The sequence below is a fragment of the Cibotium barometz genome, chromosome 43 (genome assembly GCF_041138505.1).
Source record: "Cibotium barometz isolate CiBa-2024 chromosome 43, ASM4113850v1, whole genome shotgun sequence".
NCBI classification, from domain to species: Eukaryota; Viridiplantae; Streptophyta; class Polypodiopsida; order Cyatheales; family Cibotiaceae; genus Cibotium; species Cibotium barometz.
In genome coordinates, this window is record NC_141088.1 from 21,017,010 (window position 1) to 21,040,082 (window position 23,073).

The following is a 23,073-nucleotide window of genomic DNA, read 5'->3' on the forward strand; positions in this document are numbered from 1 at the left end:
ACAATTACATCTTCTCTTTTACAGCCTCTATCCAAGAGCTTGTTCCCACACACACCCTATTCACTTATATATTTCAACATATACTACAGTAAAGAAAGTTGAAAAATGCAAATTCCAAAACTTCTGTGCAATGAAAAAATCACTAAAATAATTTGGAATTCCGATCAGGGGGTGCCATTTGAACACCCACTATGCCACTAAATTCCAAACATAACTATGAGAGATTAGACCTTTAAGTTGTGAAGATGCCTGTCTTTAGGGTGCCTAACTGTCAAAAGTGGTGATCCTTATCTTGCAACTACCCTTTACTTTTTGCAAATTTGACACTTTCTCTCTTAAAAACTCCCCCAACATATATCTATATTAAAAAGTAATTTTTAAATCCCATAACTACCGACTTGTCATATCCAAAAAAAATCAATTTAAGGAGGGAGATAGTAGATGCTACACATGTGTATTTTCCACAACAAGCTCTTTAGAGTGGTGGTAAGGTTTTTTTACAAAATAGGAAACACTCATTGAAGATCTAAAAAATGATTCATTTCAGATGACAGTTCTATTTATTTGGCATGAATGTTGACCAGGTTTTTGGTAGGAAAGAGAATCTTGCACATGATGTAAGAGGTTATGTACCCGTGTTAGAAGAACTATTATCATTAGTTCATGGAGAAATAAGACAGGCCTATGTTGGTGCAAGAAAGTCAACTCAACGTCAGCAAGAAGAAAAGGAAATGTAAATGAGCTCATTGTGAGAAACATGGTTACTATGCTTAGCACCATGGAGGAGAGAATGGCTATCCATTTCTGGTTAGCAAAAATCACTCAACTTCATGGGCATAACAATCATGTAATATAGTAGAAGTTCATTGGTACAGAACAATAGAGAATGATGCATTGATAGGGTGATATGATATGGATATGCCTAAAGGGAGGAAGAAGGGGAGAAATTCACGTGGTATTCACCGTCGAATAAATAAGCTCAATTTGGAAGATGTAGAAATTCTTGTTTATGGGTTCACTTTACAAAAATCTAGTCATCTACGCCAGAAAACTATAAAGATCTTGATGGAAAAACCAAAAGATTTATCTTATGGGGCATGAGGTCTCAACATGTTCCCTTTTTGGCATTGTAACAAATTTTGGAGTAAAATGCAAGGTTTTGGGTTTTTATAAGCATATTATTTTAAAAATGGTTATTCATTTGGTGATGTCAATTGTTGAAAGAAATTTTGAATCTTATTTTTTGTGGATTTCGGCCATTTTTTCCTAAAAACGTGTGTTTTTGGGTAAAAATTGAGGTGAGGTGAAGTTTTGGCAATTTTGTTGTAGTTTGAAATGACTAGTTGTTTATTTCACCATTGGTATTATATATTGATCTCTTGGTGATTGAAAGACCTATGGTTTCACTTAATTTTTATTGAAGTGCTTCATAGGTTCACCCTTGGAATCATCTAGCAATCTCTTAGTCATTTGAAAGATCTACGGTCACATTCTCTTTTTATTGAAGTGCATTGGTATATTTAACTTGTTTTGCTTCATGAGGAAACTTTAATAATTTCATGGAAGGCAAAGCTAAAGACTCTAGCATAAATCTCATCGGCTCCTTGACTATGTTCTTCTATCTCTAATTATTGCCTTTCAATCCCCAGGTGTATAGGTTTTGACTTTGCAAGTGTGATTGTGACCTTATTCTTATCATATTTCATGTCCTTCTCCTCCTTTCTCTTGATGGGTTACTTTGGTTGTAAAATATTTACATCATCACAACTACTTTACTAGGGAAGACGTTTTCTTGTTCCACGTGAGTGGGGACAAGACACCATGTGAGGGGTTTGCATTTCCTTATGGAGCTTTCAAAAATTTACATGTACAAGGCATTTTAAAATGTGAAAAGTAATCCTTACAAAAGAGATACTTTGATCAACCAATAGTTTACAAAAGGTAGTATTTATAAATCTTGAAAATTTATAAGTAGTGTTCTTTTAATTAGCCCTTCAATACACATGATATATGCAATTTCTACATGGTGATGACTGCCCCCTTTCTAAGACACCACAACACACACTCCCTCCCCCCTCCCCCTCTTTTCTTCTTCGAGATGGCATGACAAAGAAACATGGGATTTAACACAGACATCATGCATGATTACATTCGCCACATGCCATTGAAACACAAGGTTTGATCTACTTTACATGAAATTATGGATGATTGAAGGCATTGAAAGGTCACAAGAAGTTCATATGTCGTATGTGCCCATAATCAATATACAAAGCATAGGAGCACAAGGTTCAACCCGCACATAAATGGAAAACATCCTTGAATGGATGAGTGGTTTTTTTAAAAGTGGAAAGCACATGGTTAAGGCATGACTCATGTGTGTATAGACACTTTGTTTAAGTTCTTGCTAGTGTATAAAGAGTTGCCCTAATACATAAAAACACGCACTTGTAAGACCTTTTGGCCTTAGGAAATATCAAAGGTGTTAATGTTTTTGAGTGGATGTGATGCTCATAGAGAAGAATACGGATACAAATGCTCCAACCCCGAGCCTGAGGTAGATGAATGAGTTGTTGTCGAAAGAGGAAGTGCCCAAACCTCATGCCGATTTAGGATGGAATTTGTCCTGACAACGAATTAGATGAAAGATCTAGGTCAGTCAAGTGTGGCAGGTTCCCAATCCCCCAAAGAATCTGACCCACTATGAGCTATTTTCTTCATTGCTTTCAAGCATTTCTAGCAGTAGATTTGTGAATCTCTTTTGAAGACTCCAAGAGCATGTACTATCAACTCTTAATTGCAATGGGTGAGAACACACAGAGAAACTCCAAGCAATTTGAAAATTTGAGTAAAGTTAAAAATTTCCATTTGATTCATAAGATGCACTTTTAAAAAAAATTCCATTGACTTATTCTTGGTTCATAACATGCAACTTTTTCAATCCTAAACCTTGAAAATTTGAGAAAAGCTCAAAAATTCTGTTAACTTAAGTCTTGATTTATAACATGCACTTTTTCAATCCTAAAGCAATCCAACAAGGACTTTGGTTCTTGTCGAAGAGGATGCTACAAGCCATTAAAGTCAAATCAGTACATTAGGACCTCAATGGAAGGCTTCTTGGGCCCTTTTATTTGGCAGTTTAAGGGAGTCAAACCTTTTCTCTTAAGAAGAAACGTTTTCTAATTAGAAGCTTCAAAATGGCTACTATATTCGAATTTGAATTTTGGGGGAAAAATAGAATTTAAAATCTAGCGGATAAAACCATATCATGTAACATATCTATGGAAAGCTCTTGATGCGTAGATTGTTATAACTTATACGGGTTCCTAAATTCTTATGTTTTATGTAAGTCATAGTAGCATGGATTAAATAGGTTCAAAAGCTTGAATTTAAAAATTTAAATTGAATTATAGCTAAAAAAGAAAATAAACAAGTCATAATACATATTATTTTAAAATGAGGATAGTTGTTTTATTTGATTTTGAAATTTTGAGCTTTATTAGATTTTTGGAATCCAATTGAATTTTAATGTACCCTTGGAGAAAAGTCACCTTACAAAAAATTGAAGGAAGTGTGTGTTTTTCCCACCTTTGAATTTACATGTAGGAACATGATGGATCAAGAATCCCATTTAGATTCTAGAGACGAAGTGCATGCCATGATGTTAAGAAAAATAATTTACTTACTATTTTAAAAGAAATGATTTTTTGTTCTCTTTTGCAGGTGTGGACGATATTCTAGAATCTTAACTAGATTTCAATATAAAAAATCAAGCAACTTTATTTTGGGTCTTGAAGAATAATTTTCAAGTGATAAGGGTCATTTGCTTTTATGTGGACCCTTGAGAATGGTATTTTGGAATCCCACTTGGGTCTTAGAATTCTGACACAAGCAATGAGTCATATACAAATCAAACACTTGCTAATATTTAATTAAATACCACATTACTAAGATCAAAGAATATAAACAATTTTACGCTATTTAACCACATACCTCTGGTACAGGTACCTCTCCACATTGTGCAAGCTCTGTCATAGCCACCCATATCCATGTTGAGTTGCATCTTGAATCTCATCATGGGTCGAAGTGTACATTATTTCAAACAACACTTATTAATTTTATAAATAGGACTTTATTTTAGTACTAAGTATATTTACATACTAGGGATGACCGTTGTACTTACAAAGTGAGTAACAAAGCCACTTTTTTGCCACCCTTGCACCCAAGGTGGGTGATAACTCCTCCCCTAATCCTCTCATCGGTTTCTCATTACTGATGCATCTATTTCTTCTTGCACTTGACCTCCTACATTTTTCAATAATGATAAATTTAAGGTGTGAGAGTTAACCAAAATTTAAATAAAAATAAGTTATGCGATTTAATAAAAAAACTTTAAATAATGCAACTAAAAAACACACTTGAGATTAGACAAGTATTTGTTAGGATCAGCCACCACCACAGAGTTCTTGAACGCCTTTAGACATTCAATATCATTATCTTTTGCATGTAGTGTGCTCATCCAGCACAGCTGCACATTAAGTGAGATGAGGGCAAGCCGATTGCCTAGTACGCTGTCCATCCTATTGATGGCAAGCTATGGCAATTACTACTTAGCATGTGAGATCTTGCTACTACCTAGTTCCTTACGCCAATTGATAACCCAAGGAATCAACAAGTTATGCTTCCAGAACCTCAAGTCTATAGCAGTGCTAGAAAAAAACTTTTCTTAGAGTATTTTGCATCAGTTAAAAGTAAAAAAAAAACCCAATAGAATTTACTCTTTATCTTTACAAAAACTGATAAAATTTATAAGTTTTTAGTTATAAACATCGATCAATAATGAGATTTTGAATAGGGGACATTGCAAGTTGTCTTTTTTTTTCACTGGTTAATTTTGAATAGGGGCCATTCATTGTACTCCAACTTGTATTTTTCTCATCGGTTGAGAAAAAAGTTTTTCTCAAGCACTGGTCTACGGCGGTCAAGAAAGTATTGTTTAGCAATCCACCAAGCATCTTTTTCACCCCTTCAATTTTAATAACTAAATCTTGAAAATTTGGAGAAAAATGTTTTTTCCCAATCCAACAAATTTGGAGGAGGTATGTTTTCTCCCCCCAATCAACTTTTTTTGTCCTTTCATTTGCAAGACATTATGAAGGGTATCAAGGTTGCTTTTTGTCAGCATAGTCATGCTCGTTTTTGGGCATTTTGAACGTAAAATATATTGAGTGACTCAAAAAATAAGGTAAATTATAAAAGAAAATGATAATTATTTCTATTGAATTTGTCATTTTGAAGGGTGGCGCAGCTCGTCAAAGTTGTCCTTGAAGGGTAGGATGAAAATTCCTTTGGTCAACATCCTTTCTTAATCCAACAGCTAAGATGGCAAGCCTTTCATTTTCATTTTAAAAAAATATATAATTTCACTATGTGACCATAATGGTCGTGTAAATGGTAAATGTAAATGTGACTATAATGGTGTTGTCAATGGTCCTTGCCATTGTAAACTTTTGTATAGATATAGATCAGCACTTAATTCCTTAAATTGACAGCTCCGTTATTTACAATTTTTGTAGACTATAGAATTGGAGCCTATATTTTTTTTCCCAATATGCCTACAACACCTCACACCTTCACTAAGGAAAGATAAAAGTTTCTTTAATATGTCTCACTAGCATTATTTATTCCAAGTTTCTATTATCACTCAATATCCTCCTAAAAAACAAACAGACATATACATCAACAAGATGCTCATTGTTTATGTATGTGATGGGACTCCCTGTAGCCTTACCTTTAACCCCATATGTGTGAGTGCTTAAGAAATAACAAATTTTTGGCACATCACACTAGATTTCAAAGAATGCATGCCATGATATTTTTTTAATCTTCCTCTCACATGATGTGGGTGAGTGGGGGCAAGACACCATGTGAGTTCATCAAAAGGAGTTTGCATTTCCTTATGGAGTTTTCAAAAATCGACATGCACAAGGCATTTTAAAAGGTGAAAAGTAATCCTTACAAAAGAGATACTTTGATTACACTACAACATAAAGCAAGCATTGACGTGCTACATAGACGCGCAAGTTACGGGGGCGTTTATATTCACGTCTATAAATGCGTCTATAAGCGTGTCTAGTTCCTTTGAAATTAGATGCTCTTATAGATGCGTAAGTTATGGCTGCATCTATAAACGCATCTATAAGCATGTCTAGTTCATTTGAAAAATTAGACGCTCTTATAGACGCGCTTATAAACACAGTGTGCAACAATTAGCATCTATAAATGCGTCTATAAAAGCGTGCTTGGTTCCTTTGAAATTAGACGCGAGTATAGACGCAAGTATAGATGTAGTTTGCAACAATTTCCTATGCAGTTTTGCGATTGTGGACCTTGCACAGAAAAACAAAATCTTCAATCCCCAAAAATATCATTTTTGAACTATATGCATAAGATTTTGATAATATGCATGATTTTTTGGTGCATTTATATACAAATGAATCTCTAGAAAGCATATATTGCAAGGAAAAATATGCTAAGGAAAGAGAAAAAAAATAGGTGTAAATCGAGTAATGTGGTGAAAGGGATGGATACATGCAAAGGCTTAGGTATATCAAGTAATGCCATGAAAAACAATCCAAAGAACAATGATTCAATCCCCACATCTTTTCATCAAAGTGAAGCTTTTAAAAAAAATCTTGAACCTCATGAAAAGTAGTCCAAAGGTGAATGATTAAGTAATGCCACGAAAAGCAACATATCACAATAAATCTATACATGTAATCTCAAAAAGGCATGAATCTATACATGTAATCTCAATCAATCAATCAATAACAAACATGTAATCTCAATCAATCACCAATAACAAACAACCAAAAGGAAGACCATAGCCATAATAAAAGTACAATGAAAGAATCTATACATGTAATCTCAATCAATCACCAATAACAAACAACCAAAAGGAAGACCATAGCCATAATAAAAGTAAAATGAAAGAACTAGAGTTCAATCTTATCTTCAATGAGGTCAACCCTTGCTAAAGTATTTATCTCAATGTCCATGCCTATATCCAAATCTGCAAAGAGATCCATCCCACTACTAGAATCATCACTATGAGAGGCAATATCATAATCTCCAATAGCACGATCATTATCTCTAATGGCACGATCATCATCAATGTTTTCCAAGCTATCTCCCTCCATAGTTGAGTTGACATGCTCCTCCATATGCTCAATGTGGGTGAATGTACTATAAATGGCTTTTGAATGTGGTGAGATTGGGATTATATGCCACCATCTCTTATTGTCAATTATTGGTTGATACACAACCTATTCAAGCACAAAGGTACATCATACAAAAAAAATTACATCTCTATTATCTGTAAATGCATATATTGTAATGATCAATAATTATATGTACCTGTTCACAATGTTGTGGTAGCACTAGAGTCCCATCCTTTCCTTACCAAAACTTTGTAGAGTCAATGGTCACAAAGCCACTTGCATGATACTTGATTGTTGCATTAGGACCTCTTTCCACCACATCTTTAAACCACTTGACATCCAAAATATATACAAAGAAGCTTCGAAAGTGAAGCATAATGATATTTTGGATCAATCCACAATAATCATCCATGGCTCCATTGGCTCCATTGGCTCCCTCAAAGCTTGAAATTACCCCACAATCTTGGATGTTCCTCTTCTTATCAATCCTTTGTGTGCAAAAATGTTTACCCTCCAACCACAAAGCATTAAACATTGTGCACTATACCAAGACAAAAAAAAATTATAAATATCTCAAAATAAATTTTTACAAGTTTAACATACTAAAATATGATTGAGAACACAAGTTTGTTTACCTTTTTGAAGCATCCTCGGGCATAGTCCCACTCCTCCAATATGATATGCATGTTTTCGTCTTGCGCCACCCTTCTTGCACCACCCTCTCCATCTCCTCATGTAGCCAATCTACATCAAGATCCTTGGGAAGTGATCGTAGGTGCTCGGGGTATGGCACACTATGTCCATGGCGCTTATGGAATGCCGACCTTTCACTTTGTCTTCTTGCCTTTTCATCCTCATACTTTGCCACCCATCTTCTCATCACATCACTATTAAGTACACAAAAGGTATTAAGCTTACTATGCATCTCTGTATCCCCATGACTTTGGTCTTTCCCTTTCCTTGAGGAACATGAGAGGTCATCCTCAAGTCTTCTTCATTCCTCCATAGGCGAGGGAGAGAGGGATCCACTTCAGCAAGGTATTCTGAGATAGTGATTCTTGTACCAACCAACCCTCAGCCATACTACCTTTTGGCTTTGCATTTTACCTTACAAAATCCTTCAAGGTCTTCATGAAACGCTCAAGAAAGAACATCCATCGAGCATGCACAGTGCCACATATGGCAATTTGATCAATTAAATGGACCATAAGATGTAGTTGGCTTGTGAGAATTGACCATGGGAATGTCTCCTCCACCAAACAAACCACCTCCATCACCACCATGACCCTTGCATAGTCAAGTGTACATGGATTGATTTCCTTTGAGCTCACATCTCTACAATGCGAAATAATAAACAAATCATTTTGAGGAAAACGCATGTAGAAAATTGGCTATGAGGGTTTGTGGTACAAACCTCCTCACAAGCTCCCCCATCTTATAAATCGTCTCTCGCACTTCATGGGATACACAATTGGAAATGGTTGTAGGAAGAATAAACTATAAACATTTATACACCATGATTAGATACATCATGATTGAACAAGGAAAATATGTACAACTTCAATGTTTCACTTACTTGAAGCATCTTGTGCCAATCGTGGGACTTCAAGCCATATAATTGCTCAACACCTCTCTTCTTTGTCTTTTTGAAGGCACCTTTTAAACACCTCATGCACCCCATTGGAGTATGGAATGTAGTAATGGAATCTTTCACCAACTTCTCCTCCTTCTGTGTCAATATCCAAGGTGCTCAAGGTAGAATTGTCTTCCCATTTGGTCCCTCTCATGGCCAAGCTCTTTGCATCCTCTCTATGCTTTGTAGATCCTCTCTTACAAGCAAGGAGTCCCGTGTTCCTCTCAAGTGCTCCCAAATGTTAGAGGCGACATTGTTGAAGATGTGCATTGGATCAAGAAAATGGTTGATTTTGAGGCTCATCCAATATGGTAGGCGAAAGAAGATAGAGTACCTTATCAAATAACAACAAATACTAAGAGGATTATCTTTTCAAATCAAAGCTTGTATTGGAATTCTATGTCAAAGATATATTATCTATTCATGCCAGGGGGAGGAGGACTTTCCACTCCATTCCATAATGCTACGTTGTCGACGCATATCCTCGACAATGATCACACATACATTTTATTTTTTGTTGCAATCAACGATCTCAATTTTAAACACAAAGGGACTCATCATCACTAGAAGAACTGATTGATGAAGACATCATGCATATTCAAAAAATAAATAAATAATTTTCATCTTTCTATGTGTGTGTAAAAACTTTTTTATTTCGCGTTTATTTGTGCGTCTATATGGGCATCTGTACACACAACTAAAAGCGCATCTACTCTGTAGAATAGATGCGTTTATAGACACGTGTATAGACGCACACTGTGGTGAAAAAGATTGAAAATTAAACCCGAGAGTGTTTCGCCAGTATTTTGGCAAAACACAGTTCTTCCAAAAAACATCTCGTCCTATTTCTAATCCTCTCTCACCCTCTTAAGCTTCTAACCCTCTCAAGCCTCTCTCACCCTCTCAAGCTTCATCACACCAAGCTACAAATCTGCTTTACAAAAGGACTGTGGAGTAAGAGTTTACCTTGGTACATACCTTGTTTGTGGTCAGTCTCTTTCTCTTCTTCTTCTTGCTCCTTTTCTTCTTGTTCTTGCTCTTGCTCTTGCTCTTGCTCTTGCTCTTCTTCTTGAACCCTATTTTTCTTTTGTAAAAAGACAATCAAGTGTTTATATAGCTCACTTTTTTTTTGAGCTATTTTACATATTTTTACCTCAAAAATCACAAATAACCAAGGTAGGCCTCTTGGTTTGTTTATTATATTTTCTTAATATTTGATTACTAATCTTTTATATGTATACATTACTCAATCTTCTTAATATTTTCTTGGTTTGTATGTATGCATTACTAATCTTTTACTCACCCTTTTGTTGGTTTTGTAGGTCCTCTAATCCTCTCTTTCAACATCATGAAAAAGAGGTAAGTGTTTTCATATCTTTCCTCTCTTTCTTCTATTATTATTACACCCTTGGGTGATGGGGATTTGTTTTGTAGGTTTGCGCATAAGCTTTATGCATAAGTCTTATGCATAAGGCCTCATGCATAAGCTCTCATGCATAAGGCCTCATGCATAGTTTTATGCTTAAGGCCTCATGCACAGCTTTATGCATAAGCTTTATGCATAAGCCTTAAACATAAGCTTTATGCTTTATGCATAAGCCTTATGCTTAAGCTTTATGCCTTATGCTTTATGCATAAGCTTTATGCCTTATATTTTAAGCTTTATGCATAAGCCTCATGCTAAGCTTTATGCATAAGCTTTATGCCTTATACTTTAAGCTTTATGCATAAGCCTCATGCTAAGCTTTATGCATAAGACCTCATGCATAGCTTTATGCATAAGCCTTATGCATAAGCTTTATGCTTTATGCTTAAGGTCTTATGCTTTATGCATAAGCCTTATGTATGAGCTTTATGCCGTATGCTTTAAGCTTTATGCATAAGCCTTATGTATAAGCTTTGTTCTTTATGCTTAAGGCCTTATGCTTAAGCTTTGTGCTTTATGCATAAGCCTTATGCATAAGCTTTATGCATAAGCTTTACTAATCTTTTGCTCACCCTTTTATTGTTTTTGTAGGTCCTCTAATCCTCTCTTTTAACATCACGAAAAAGAGGTAAGTACTTTCATATCTTTCCTCTATTATTATTGCACCCTTGGGTGCTGGGGACTTGTTTTGTAGGTTTGTGCATAAGTCTTATGCATAAGCCTTATGCATAAGGCCTCATGCATAAGCTTTATGCATAAGCTCTCATGCATAAGGCCTCTTGCATAGTTTTATGCTTAAGGCCTCATGCATAGCTTTATGCATAAGGCCTCATGCATAGTTTTATGAATAAGCTTTATGCTTTAAGCTTTATGAATAAGCTTTATGCATAAGCCTTATGCATCTTTATGCTTAAGGCCTTATGCATAAGCTTTATGCCTTGAGCTTTATGCTTAAGGCATAGTACTTTAAGCTTATGCATAGTATTTTAAACATAATGCCTCATGCATCGCTTTATGCATGAGCTTTACTAATCTTTTGCTCACCCTTTTGTTGGTTTTTTAGGTCCTATAATCCTCTCTTTCAACATCACGAAAAAGAGGTAAGTGCTTTCATGTCTTTTCTCTCTTTCCTCTATTATTATTACACCCTTGGGTACTAGGGATTTGTTCTGTAGGTTTGCGCATAAGCTTTAAGCATAATGCTTATGCATGAGGCCTTATGCATAAGGCCTCATGCATAAGCTTTATGCATAAGGCCTCATACATAAGCTTTATGCATAAGCTCTCATGCATAAGGCCTCATGCATAGTTTTATGCTTAAGGCCTCGTGCTTAAGGCCTCATGCATAGCTTTATGCATAATCTTTATGTATAAGCCTTAAACATAAGCTTTATGCATAAGCCTTAAACATAAGCTTTATGCTTTATGTTTAAGGCCTTATTCTTAAGCTTTATGCTTTATGCATAAGCTTTATGCTTATGCTTTAAGCTTTATGCTTATGCATAAGCTTTATGCTTATGCTTTAAGCTTTATGCTTATGCTTTAAGCTTTATGCATGTCTTATGCATAAGCTTTATGCTTTATGCTTAAGGCCTTATGCTTAAGCTTTATGCTTTATGCCTTATGCTTTAAGCTTTATGTATAAGCCTCATGCTAAGCTTTATGCATAAGACCTCATGCATAGCTTTATGCATAAGCTTTATGTATAAGCCTTATGCATAAGCTTTATGCTTAAGACCTTATCTTAAGCTTTATGCTTTATGCATAAGCCTTATGCATGAGCTTTATGCCATATGCTTTAAGCTTTATGCATAAGCCTTATGCATAAGCTTTATGCTTCATGTTTAAGGCCTTATGCTTAAGCTTTAGGTTTTATGCATAAGCTTTATGCATAAGATTTACTAATCTTTTTCTCACCCTTTTATTGGTTTTGTAGGTCCTCTAATCCTCTCTTTTAATATCACAAAAAAGAGGTAAGTGCTTTCATATCTTTCCTCTCTTTCCTCTATTATTATTGCACCCTTGGTGGGTGCTAGGGATTTGTTTTGTAGGTTTGCGCATAAGCCTTATGCATAATCTTTATGCATAAGGCCTCATGCATAGGTTTGCGCATAAGCCTTATGCATAATCTTTATGCATAAGGCCTCATGCATAAGGCCTCATGCATAGTTTTATGCTTAAGGCCTCATGCATAGCTCTCATGCATAAGGCCTCATACATAGCTTTATGCAGCATAAGCCTTATGCTTTAAGCTTTATGCATAAGCTTTATGCTTTAGGCCTTATGCATAAGCTTTGTGCCTTAAGCTTTATGCTTAAGGTATAGTACTTTAAGCGTATGCATAGTACTTTAAACATAATGCCTCATGCATTATGCGTAAGCTTTACTAATCTTTTGCTTACCTTTTTGTTGGTTTTGTAGGTCCTCTAATCCTCTCTTAAGGCATAGTATTTTAAGCGTATGCATAGTACTTTAAGCGTATGTATAGTACTTTAAACATAATGCCTCATGCATTGCTTTATGCGTAAGCTTTACTAATCTTTTGCTCACCCTTTTGTTGGTTTTGTAGGTCCTCTAATCCTCTCTTTCAACATCACGAAAAAGAGGTAAGTGCTTTCATATCTTTTCTCTCTTTCCTGTATTATTATTGCACCCTTGGGTGCTAGGGATTTATTTTGTAGGTTTGCGCATAAGCTTTATGCATAATGCTCATGCATACTTAAGGTCTTATGCATAGTGCTTTATGCATAAGGCCTCATGTATAAAACTATGCATAATGCCTCATGCTTAAGGCCTTATGCATAGTGCTTTATGCATAAGGCCTCATGCATAAAACTATGCATAAGGCCTGATGCTTAAGGCCTTATTACTAGTGCTTTATGCATAAGCCTCATGCATAAGCTTTACGCATAAGGCCTTATGTATAGTTTTATGCTTAAAGCCTCATGCATAGCTTTATGCATAATGCCTTATGCATAGCTTTATGCATAAGATCTCATGCATAGTTTTATGCTTAAGGCCTCATGCATAGTGCTTTATGCATAAGCCTCATGCTTAAGGCCTCATGCATAGCTTTAAGGCCTCATACGTAGCTTTATGCATAAGGCCTCATGCATAGCTTTATGCTTAAGGCCTCATGCTTAAGGCCTTATGCATAGTGCTTTATGCATAAGGCCTCATGCTTAGGCCTTATGCATAAGCTTTATGGATAAGGCCTAATGCATAATGCTTTATGCAAGGCTTGCATAAATGGCTTGCATAACGCATAGTGTCGGGAATGAGATGATTCCCGGCTTGCATAAATGGCTTGCATAACGCATAGTGTCGGGAATGAGATGATTCCCGGCTTGCATATAATGGCTTGCGTACTTTCTTAATATTTGTTTATTTTTTGTGTTTTGAAGAATGAGATGATTCCCAAGGTCAATTGACTTAAAGAGACGAGAAGTCTTCATTTTATAATATTTTTTTAATATTTTCTTTGTTTGTATAGATGTGGCTTGGGTCCTTATCCTCTTGTCCCACACATATCCATAGGTTGAGGCTCTCATCGAGTCTCCAATGACAGTTTGCTAGGGAGATAGAGGGCATCTTTAGCTATACTCCCACCCCCACGTAGTTGGTAGCCTACAGAGCAGGCACCCCTTTACCATCAGGTCTATGTATAGCCGAACAAAGTCCCTTGCCAGCCAGGCACTTTACCCTTGCTAGGCACTTCACCTACCTTTACATTCACCCCTCATCTGTCAGCCCCAGTTAGTGCTACAGCATCTCCTACACCTGCACCTTCAGGAGATGTGACACCTCACAGTCATCATGGCTCTCATGAGAGTGGCAGTCGTCGTCGTAGTAGAGAGGGTAGTCGTGGAGATAGTGGCGGTCGTACCTCACGCCGCACTAGCACTGAGAGTGGAGGTAGAGGAGATAGAGGAGATAGAGGATGCCTAGGGTAGTGCTTTGGGGGTGGGGATAGTTCTTCAGAGTCACCACCACATCATGGTGATATATCATATTATGATATCACATTTATGGGTGGCATAGTTGACGCCTCTCGTGGGAAGGAGGTGGTAAACTACTTGCACCAAGTAGTTTTTGCACACTATAAAGACTGCTTTATACATTTTAAGCAGCAAAGGAGAGCCTAGTGGATGATTGCATTAAATCTGTCCACAAGAAGTATCCTAATCCTCACAACCAAAGATTTAACAGTAGATGGGTGCAACACAAAATCAAAGACATACTTAAGAATAGGAGGTCTCTAGTAAATGGAGACATGCAAAAAGGAGGAGAAAGCTCGAATAGATGTCGGTCAAAATGGACACAGTAAGCCATCTACTACTCATAGGAGTGAGTAGAAGAAAGCCAAGAAGGAGCTCCTAGAAGGAGTAGTGAACTAGCAACAAAAAGAAGCGCGACGAATATAAATGGAGCGATATGGATCGTTGCACTTCGGATCTGGAGGTCGTGCATCATGGGAGGTCGAGTTTGTATATATAGTGCAACTTCATGTCTTTTCTTTATATTCTCTCTATTTGAGATGTGTTATAATATTTCTCTTGTGATGTGGCATGATATTATGGATAGAGATCCTACCCTAGCAGAGACTACCATCGTCGCCATAGTAGAGGAGATACATGGGATTACCTTCACGACGATGAAGGGATCATCTCCGAGACGAACAATACAATCGAGCAAGGAGAACACCAATGCAGGTAATACTTTTTTATTTTTATTTATTACAAAACATGTTTTGACCTTTATAATACTTTATATTTTTATTTATATATATCTTCACTTTGTGTAGGCACAAGGTGGACAAGATGACTCGAAGAGTGATGACTCCTCCGAGTAGTTTTCCTTGTAGTTTTTCTTCATGTATAGTTTTGGTTTATGCAACTATGTTTCTTTTTCAAGTCTCATGTGGCTACCATCATGTATGGACAATTTCTTGGATATAAGATGAAATTTTTCATCTTCTTTATGTATCTATGTTTTTATTCAAGCCTTATGTGGCTACGATCATGTATGGAGAAATTTTTGGATATAAAATATAATTTCTCATCTTCTTTAATCAATATTCAAAGTGTGTTCACAAATCTTTTTGTGCATATTTATCTTTAATTTAAGTTTTTATGTTGATATCTTTGCTGATCTTCATTCGTCTATGTACAAGTAAGCAAAACCTTAAACCAGAGAGCGCCTGTGTAGAAAATGTGGCTGCATATGTAGAAAATGTGGCTGCATGTGCAGAAAATGCAGCTCTACATCTGCACAGGCAGCTCTCTGGATTTTTTTTTAAAAATTCCAGAGCGCGTCTATAACAGAGGCTATAAAGGCGTCTATTTATGCATCTATATGCGCGTCTATAAGCACATTTATATCAGTATAGATGCGCATATAGACGTATGTATGTAGACACAATTTTAGACGTGCCCATAACATTTTAAAGCACGTTGTCAAAACGCGTCTATAAACGCGCCTATGGTCGCTTTTCCTTGTAGTGTTAACCAATAGTTTACAAAAGAGTGTATCTTTAAATCTTAAAAATTTATAGGTAGTGTTTTTTTAATTACCCTTGAATACACATACATGAAATTCATATGTCTTATGTGCCTGTTATATGCACATTATGTGTGCATATACTAGGAGGCTGATCCACATTAGGCTTGTGAGCATGGGAGGATGGGAAAAAGCTCTAGTGGAGCATGGATTAGGACTAACCTTAAGGATTAAGGTTAGGGTCAGGCATCCAAGGGTCACACATGGGAAATGGAAAGTCAAGAGTCACTTGAGGGCCCTCCTATACAATAGGGGCATGGGGCACACTCAAGGGAGGCTTGGGAGCTTGGAGTCTTAGGCTATGGTCTCTTGTGTAGAGGTCCATATCTACTCACCTGCCATTTCACACTATAGCTACATGCTATTGGATTGGAGTTATACCTCTTAATGGTATGGGATATCAAGGTAGAGATATGATGTATTTCATTTATAATTCATGTGTGCATCCCCCCTTGGGCTCGGGGGTGGTTGGGTGGATGAGTTTATGCCTGATTTATGCATGCTTATGCATAACAATTATCTAGAGAGATCTTAGGGTTTTAATAGTGGTATCAGAGCAATCCCTAGTTAATTGTTGTTGATTTTTTATAAATTTTAGTATTCTTTTAAAAGTAAATTTTAATATTTACTAATATTATTTTGTTGATTTGTGCTAATGATTTGCATGTGGATCGTCGATATGGCAATTGAAATGCATGTTACTACTATTCAATGGTGGACGAATCGACGTTGCGAGGAAATTTCGTGAGTTTAATGCTATTTTTTTTCTATTTTTTTTGGTTTAAAATAAGCATTAATAAAAAATTTACAAAAATACCACATAATTTATTGTGGATATTTTTGGTAGAATGTATTCCCTAAATCTCTAAAATTTTTAAGAAATTTTTTTCTAATTTTTAAAGATTTTTTTGAGTATTTATATGGTTAAAATGTATTTTTTAATACATTTTTACGGGTTTTTCCACAGGTATGCGATCAAATTTCTATCGATTTTCTGCTGAAATACAGTAGGGGATACCATGTTGATGCATGAAATGCTCTCTCGTGTGCGTGGGACCCTCTCCGCCTCTCAATTAGGATTTTTCCTCTCCCCCGTATAAATTTCTCTTAAAAGGGATTTTTTAAATATTAATCATAATTAATGTTTAATTAAAAAGATTAAGTAATGCCTAATCAGCCTCCTCTCTAATAGAGAAGAAGGGGGTGGAGAGTAACCATGAAATGGTCGCGAAGAGAGATCTCTCTCTCTTGTTGTTTTTCTGTGCACGGGCGGGAGGGGAGGGAGGCTACGCAGCAGGCGGGAGCGGAAAAAAATGCTCCCCCCTAAAAAAATCAAAACCAAATAAGCTTAAAAAGATTAAGTAATGCCTAATTAACCTCCTCTCTAATAGAGAAGGAGGGGGTGGAGAGTAACCATGAAATGGTGTGAAGGAGAGAGGAGAGTGGAGAGCGAAGAGAGATCTCTCTCTCTTGTTGTTTTTCTGCGAGGGGGGGACGACGTAGCAGCCGCCAGCGAAAAAGATGCCCCTCCCTAAAAAAATCAAAACCAAATAAGCTTAAAAAGCTTATTAAATTTGTTTTTTTAAATTTTTTTTAAAATGAGTTTTTTTATTAAAAAAAGCTTTTGGAATTTTTTCAAAAAAAACTTTTTTTAAAGCCTAGAAAAATAGAGAAAATTTTGGCATTTAGGAAAAAAAATCTTAGGAAATTTTTGAAATTTTTCCTCTTAAAACTTTTTTGGCTTTTCATCTTCCAGAAAACTTTTGGCTTTCCACTTTCCCGAAACCTTTTGGCTTTCCGAATTCCAAAAAAACTTTTGACCTTCCGTATTCCGAAAACTTTTGACCTTTTCACATTCTAATTTTTTTTGTCTTTTCATTTTCTCGAAACTTTTGGCTTTCCACATTCCGGGAAAACTGTTGGGATTCTGAAATTTTTTGACCATTCGTATTCTAATGTGGGGTTGGTGTTTGGCATGTGGTGTGTCCATTCGGGTGTCCATGACCATTCAAATTCCTTTAAAATATATTTTTTGACCTAGAAAATTAAAAAATCCATTAAAATTAAAAATTTTCATTGGATTTGAGAATTGTCGGGTGGAATTGGAAATTTCGTGAGTGAACGAGGGGATTCTCAGAAAAAATAAGGAATATTCTAGAAATTATTTTTAGAAATCTTAAAATTTGATATTTATAAAATATCAATGGTATTTTGGCAAATTAAATTGCTAATTTTTTTTGGAAAAATATAGGTTTGGAATGCCATAAGATACGTTTGGTGGAATTCAAAATTATCATATTTTGAGGTCCTAGAAAATTAGAAAAAATTAGAAAAAAATCATGATAATTCTTTTTCTCGAGAATTTAATATTTTCGAAGGTTATTTAATATTGAAGTACGTTTTCTTGTGCCAACATTAGATAGATGCGGGTTATTCGTATATTATTAATATGATTATATCTCGTATTAATAGTTATTTCTGTTTGGATTATTTCTAAACGATGTTTTCATGATTTTTTACCTTTGTTTAGCCATTCTTTTTTGGACATGTTCCTTAATTTCTTCAATGATGGCTAGAATCTCCGTTCAAAGTGTGTTTCACCTTTGACACTTTTCCATGATAATTTATTTTGTGCTTTTTTAAGTGTGGTTTGTGCTTAATTTCTTAAGCCTAAAATAAATTCTATCATGGATCAGTTGATCGGTTTGTTTTGGTGGATTTTATTGGATGTTTTCCAAGTTTTATATGGACTCATCAGGTTCTACCTAGATCACTTGTGTCTAGGGGTTTTTTAATGAGTGCTACGCTACATACATGTGTTTCACTTGCTTACTTTGGAGTTTTGTTTAAACGACACTATGTTTATATACTCCGGATTGATGAGTTGGCCACCAATTTTATTGCTTCTTTTGGCATGATTAATGACCATTAGATAGCATGCATTGATTGTTATGATCAACTATGGTTTTTATGGATTTGAGGAGCTTCTATTCTTTTATCCATGGTTTTTTAAGGATCTTTTGATCTTTTGGATAATTTCATGTGCTTTGAAGGTAGCTTATAATTCATGTGTGCATCCCTTGGGCTCAGGGGTGGTTGGGTGGATGAGTTTATGTCTGATTTATGCATGTTTATGCATAACAATTATCTAGAGAGATCTTAGGGTTTTAACAGTGCCGATATTCAAAATACAAAGCATAGGGACACAAGGTTCAACCCACACATAAATGGTAAACATCCTTGAATGGATGAGTGGTTTTTTTTTTTAAGTGGAAAACACATGGTTAAGGCATGACTCATTTGTGTATAGACATTTTGTTTGAGTGCTTGCTGGTGTATAAAGAGTTTCCCTTACATAAAAACACGTACTTGTAAGACCCTTTTGGCCTTAGGAAATATTAAAGGTGTCAATGTTAAATTGAGTATTGCTGTGTGGATGTGATGCTCATAGGCGAAGAATACAGATACAGATGCTCCAGTCCCGAGCTTGAGGTAGATGAATGACCCATGAGAGCAACAATGAGCAATGATGTAGAGCTTGATGATGACCTTTGAGCAGTAACATGTTTTGTAAACATCCGTGTTGCGAGACGATAAAGAAAAAAGGAGGAGCATTTAATGCTGTTCAACAGCTCAGCAACACAAAGACAGTAGGTTGTACAAATGGCATTCTAGTGTTGGCCATGATTAAGAAAAACTGGCTGAGATTTAAAGTGATCCTTATCTTAAGGAATGCTTTAGTTACATATATTTTAGTTAACAAAAACCCAATAGATTTAAGCGTTTTTCATATATTCTAGTTACATATAGTAGAGATTTCGAAAACAAAAACCCAATAGATTTAAGAGTTGTCCTTAATATCTTGAAAGGTTGAAAAATATATCTTTTTTCGAGCACTATACTAGGCTTTTATACTCTACGAAGGGAAACTGTCAACAAAGGGAGAATGCTTATTTTTCATTGCCAATTTTTTTTAAATAAAAAAAATCTTCACTTGAAAGTAGAAAAAGTACACATGTTATCACCCACACACACACAAGTGCCATCGCTCGCACATGCAAGATTCAAACCCGCAAAGGGAATAATTCGAGAATAGTTGCCAATGTTGCTACTGCTGCACGTGTGATGCTAGTGCTGAAATTTGAAGCGTTCGGAGGGCATCAAAGCCCCTTCTAGAGAAGTGGTAAATTGGGTTGGAAAAGAAGCCACTGTTTTGAAAATTTATCAACTTTTAGACCAACAGTTTATTTTCATACATAAATGGAGGGTAGGGCCTAGGCCTTCAAATTTCAGCCCAGCTCACTTTGGAACAAGGGCTGACAATCTGAGGCTCTTGAAACCAAGAAGATATGTCGAGTCAACGGTTACAAGTGATGCAAAGTAATTACCACTGTTGTCGTACTTACGAAGTGACTAATTAAGACAAGATCCATATTTCGGCCTCCCTCTCCTCGCTAGTCTCCGGTTCATTCACGAGCTGCACCCATGATGGCGGACAACTCCTGACCTTGTTGGAAAGCTCGCGAAGGAATGCTGCTACAAATTGCATGTCTGGCCTAGAAATGGCCGCCTGCACGCAGCAGCTGCAGCCAAGCCTCAACTGGCTGTGATCTCGTCCCCCCATCGCTCAAAATCTGTCGCTAGCGGTGCCGCAATCACCCGCCTCGTTGCCCCTTCGACTACGGCCTGTCGCACCCAATCGGCCAAGGTCTCGCCCTCCTTCAGCACTATCACTCCGAAGCTGAACACGTCCGCCTTGCGAGACACCACTCCCTAGTTTTGTTGGCACAATTATTAAACACATAAACGTCGTCCGCTATGTATAATTATCCCTAGTAAGTATGCTTCAAAATGAATAGCAGCACTTAACCGGAGCTGCGTAGCCGAAGGACCACCGAGCTGCAGATGCGCTACAGCTCACGGCAAGCGTGGCCGTGTTGATGGCGCCCACCATCCTAGCAAGCCCGAAGTCGGCAATGTGTGCTTCCATGTGCTCATCGAGCAGTACATTGCCGGGTTTCAGGTCTCCATGGACGACACAGCTCTTGCCATCATACTCGTGGTGGAGGTACGCCAGCCCTTCTGCGATGCCCACCAGGATGCTCAAGCGCGCATTCCACCCCAGTTGCGGCCGTTCGTTGCTTCTACTGCTGGCGTCAGAGGAAACGCCGTGGAGAAGGGTGTCCAAGCTGCCCATGGACATGTAGTCGAGGATGATGGCCATGGTGTCCAGGTTGTAGCAGTAGCCTAGAATCCTCACCAGGTTCCGGTGGCGGAGCTTCCCCAATACCTGCAGCTCCGTCAAGAACTGCTTTCGGGCGTCCGACAAGCCTAGCTCCTCGTCCAGACCCATGCATTCCAGCAACTTCACGGCGATCATCCGCCCGTCGCCTGCAAGCCTGCCCTTGTACACCGTGCTTGACCCGCCCGCTCCGATGACGTTGGCTCGGCTGAAGCTGGACGTGGCCCGGCGCAGCTCTTCACCGGTCACTTTCAAGTGTTTCTCGAACATCTCCACGCCGGCCGCATCACTTTCCCCTTTCCTGCTCCTCCACCAACAACACCAACAAACGGAAAGCGCCGCCGCGGCCAGAAGTAGCACGCCAACAATCGCTGCCGAAATTTGCAGCTTGGCGTTGGTGAGAAACGATGACCCATTATGCCCGCACGCCTTTCTCAGTGGCTGCCCGCAGAGACCTGAGTTGTTCTCAAAAGCGGCAGCGGGGAAAGCTGCCTGGTCTAACGCTGATCTGTTGATGAAAGAGGATGGAATTTGTCCTGACAAGGAATTAGATGAAAGATCCAGGTCAGTCAAGCGTGGCAGGTTCCCAATCCCCCAAGGAATCTGACCGATCAAACGGTTGTTCTGCAGATGGAGCTCATTCAGGTACTGGCAATCTTCTAAATTCTGATCTGGTATCATTCCACTGAACTCATTCTGTGACAAGTCCAACTTAGTGAGATACGGCATCTGCTTGCACAAATCTGCTGGAAGCGGCCCGCCGAAGTCATTCTGTGACAAATCTAATTGTGTTAAACTCTTGCAGCTGGATAAACCGTTTGGAAACCCCCCCGAGAGACCCGCTTGCGCCAGTTTGAGATAGTTGACTTTGTTCCCCTGCCAGTAAAGCTACAGATGCCTTGTAAGGAATTATCAAAGTTCCAATTAGACAAGTAGTTGTTAGGATCTGCAGCCACAGAGTTCTTGAACGCCTTCAGGCATTCAGTGTCATCCTCTTGTGCACGTACTAGTGTGCTCAATATCCAGCACAGCTGCGCAGCTGCTAGTGAGACGAGGGCAAGCCGCCGATTGCAGCCGAGTACGCTACTGATGGTGGGCAGTCTTCACTTGGCACATAATTAAGAGCTTGATCATCGCGGCAATTGATGATGACTGAAGGAGAGAGCTTGCTACTACCTACCTACCTAGTTCCTTACGCCAATTAATGAGTCAAAAGCGAACAAGTCATGCGCTTCCACAGCGGTCAAGAAAGTATTGTTTAGCGATCCACCGAGCATCTTCTTCGCCCCTGAAACGGCATCTTCTTCACCCTTGAAACGGTTTAATCTAATTACAACTAAATCTTGAAAAATTGGAGGCGTGGAGGTATTTTTCTCTCCCACTCAACTTTTTGGTCCTCCATTTGCAAAGACATTGTGAGGGGCATTAAGGTTGCTTTTTGACTGCAGTCATGTTCCTTTTTTGGCGTTTTGGCCATAATATACAGCTACTTATTTTGAGTGACCATCAAAAAATAACGAGAATTATTTTTACTGAACCTGTTATTTTGAAGGGTGGCCCAGCCCGTCAAAAACCATCCTCGAAGGGTAAGATGAAGCTCTCTTTCAACATCTTTGCTAAGATTTTTTGGCAAGCTTTTTATTTTGATTTAAAAAATATATATAATGTCACTATGTGACCATAATGGTTGTGTCACTTGTAAATGCAAATGAGATCATAATGGTCTTGTCATTGGTCCTGTCGTTCCAAACTTTTGTATAGATACAGAGCACTTAATTTCTTAAATTCATAGCTCCATTATTTGCAAATTTTGTACAAGATAGAATTGGAGCCTAGATTTTATAATTTTCTTTAATATGTCTCACTAGCATTATTTATTACAAAGTTTCCGTTGTCACTATAATCCTCCCAAAGACCAAACAAACATATACATCAACAAGATGCTCATTGTTTATGTATGTGATGAGGTTCCATGCATGTTTGCTTTTGAAAAAAA

The 23,073-nt window shown here is 37.5% G+C and overlaps 1 protein-coding gene across 1 annotated transcript; it reads right to left on the reverse strand.

Moving 5' to 3' along the window:
• Window positions 1-20,091: 20,091 nt before the first annotated feature.
• LOC147613677 (serine/threonine-protein kinase BRI1-like 1) lies at window positions 20,092-22,474 on the reverse strand. Its single transcript, XM_086781200.1, has one exon. The coding sequence runs from the start codon at window positions 21,804-21,806 to the stop codon at window positions 20,682-20,684; it is 1,125 nt and encodes a 374-aa protein (XP_086637326.1). The 5' UTR covers window positions 21,807-22,474; the 3' UTR covers window positions 20,092-20,681.
• Window positions 22,475-23,073: the final 599 nt, after the last annotated feature.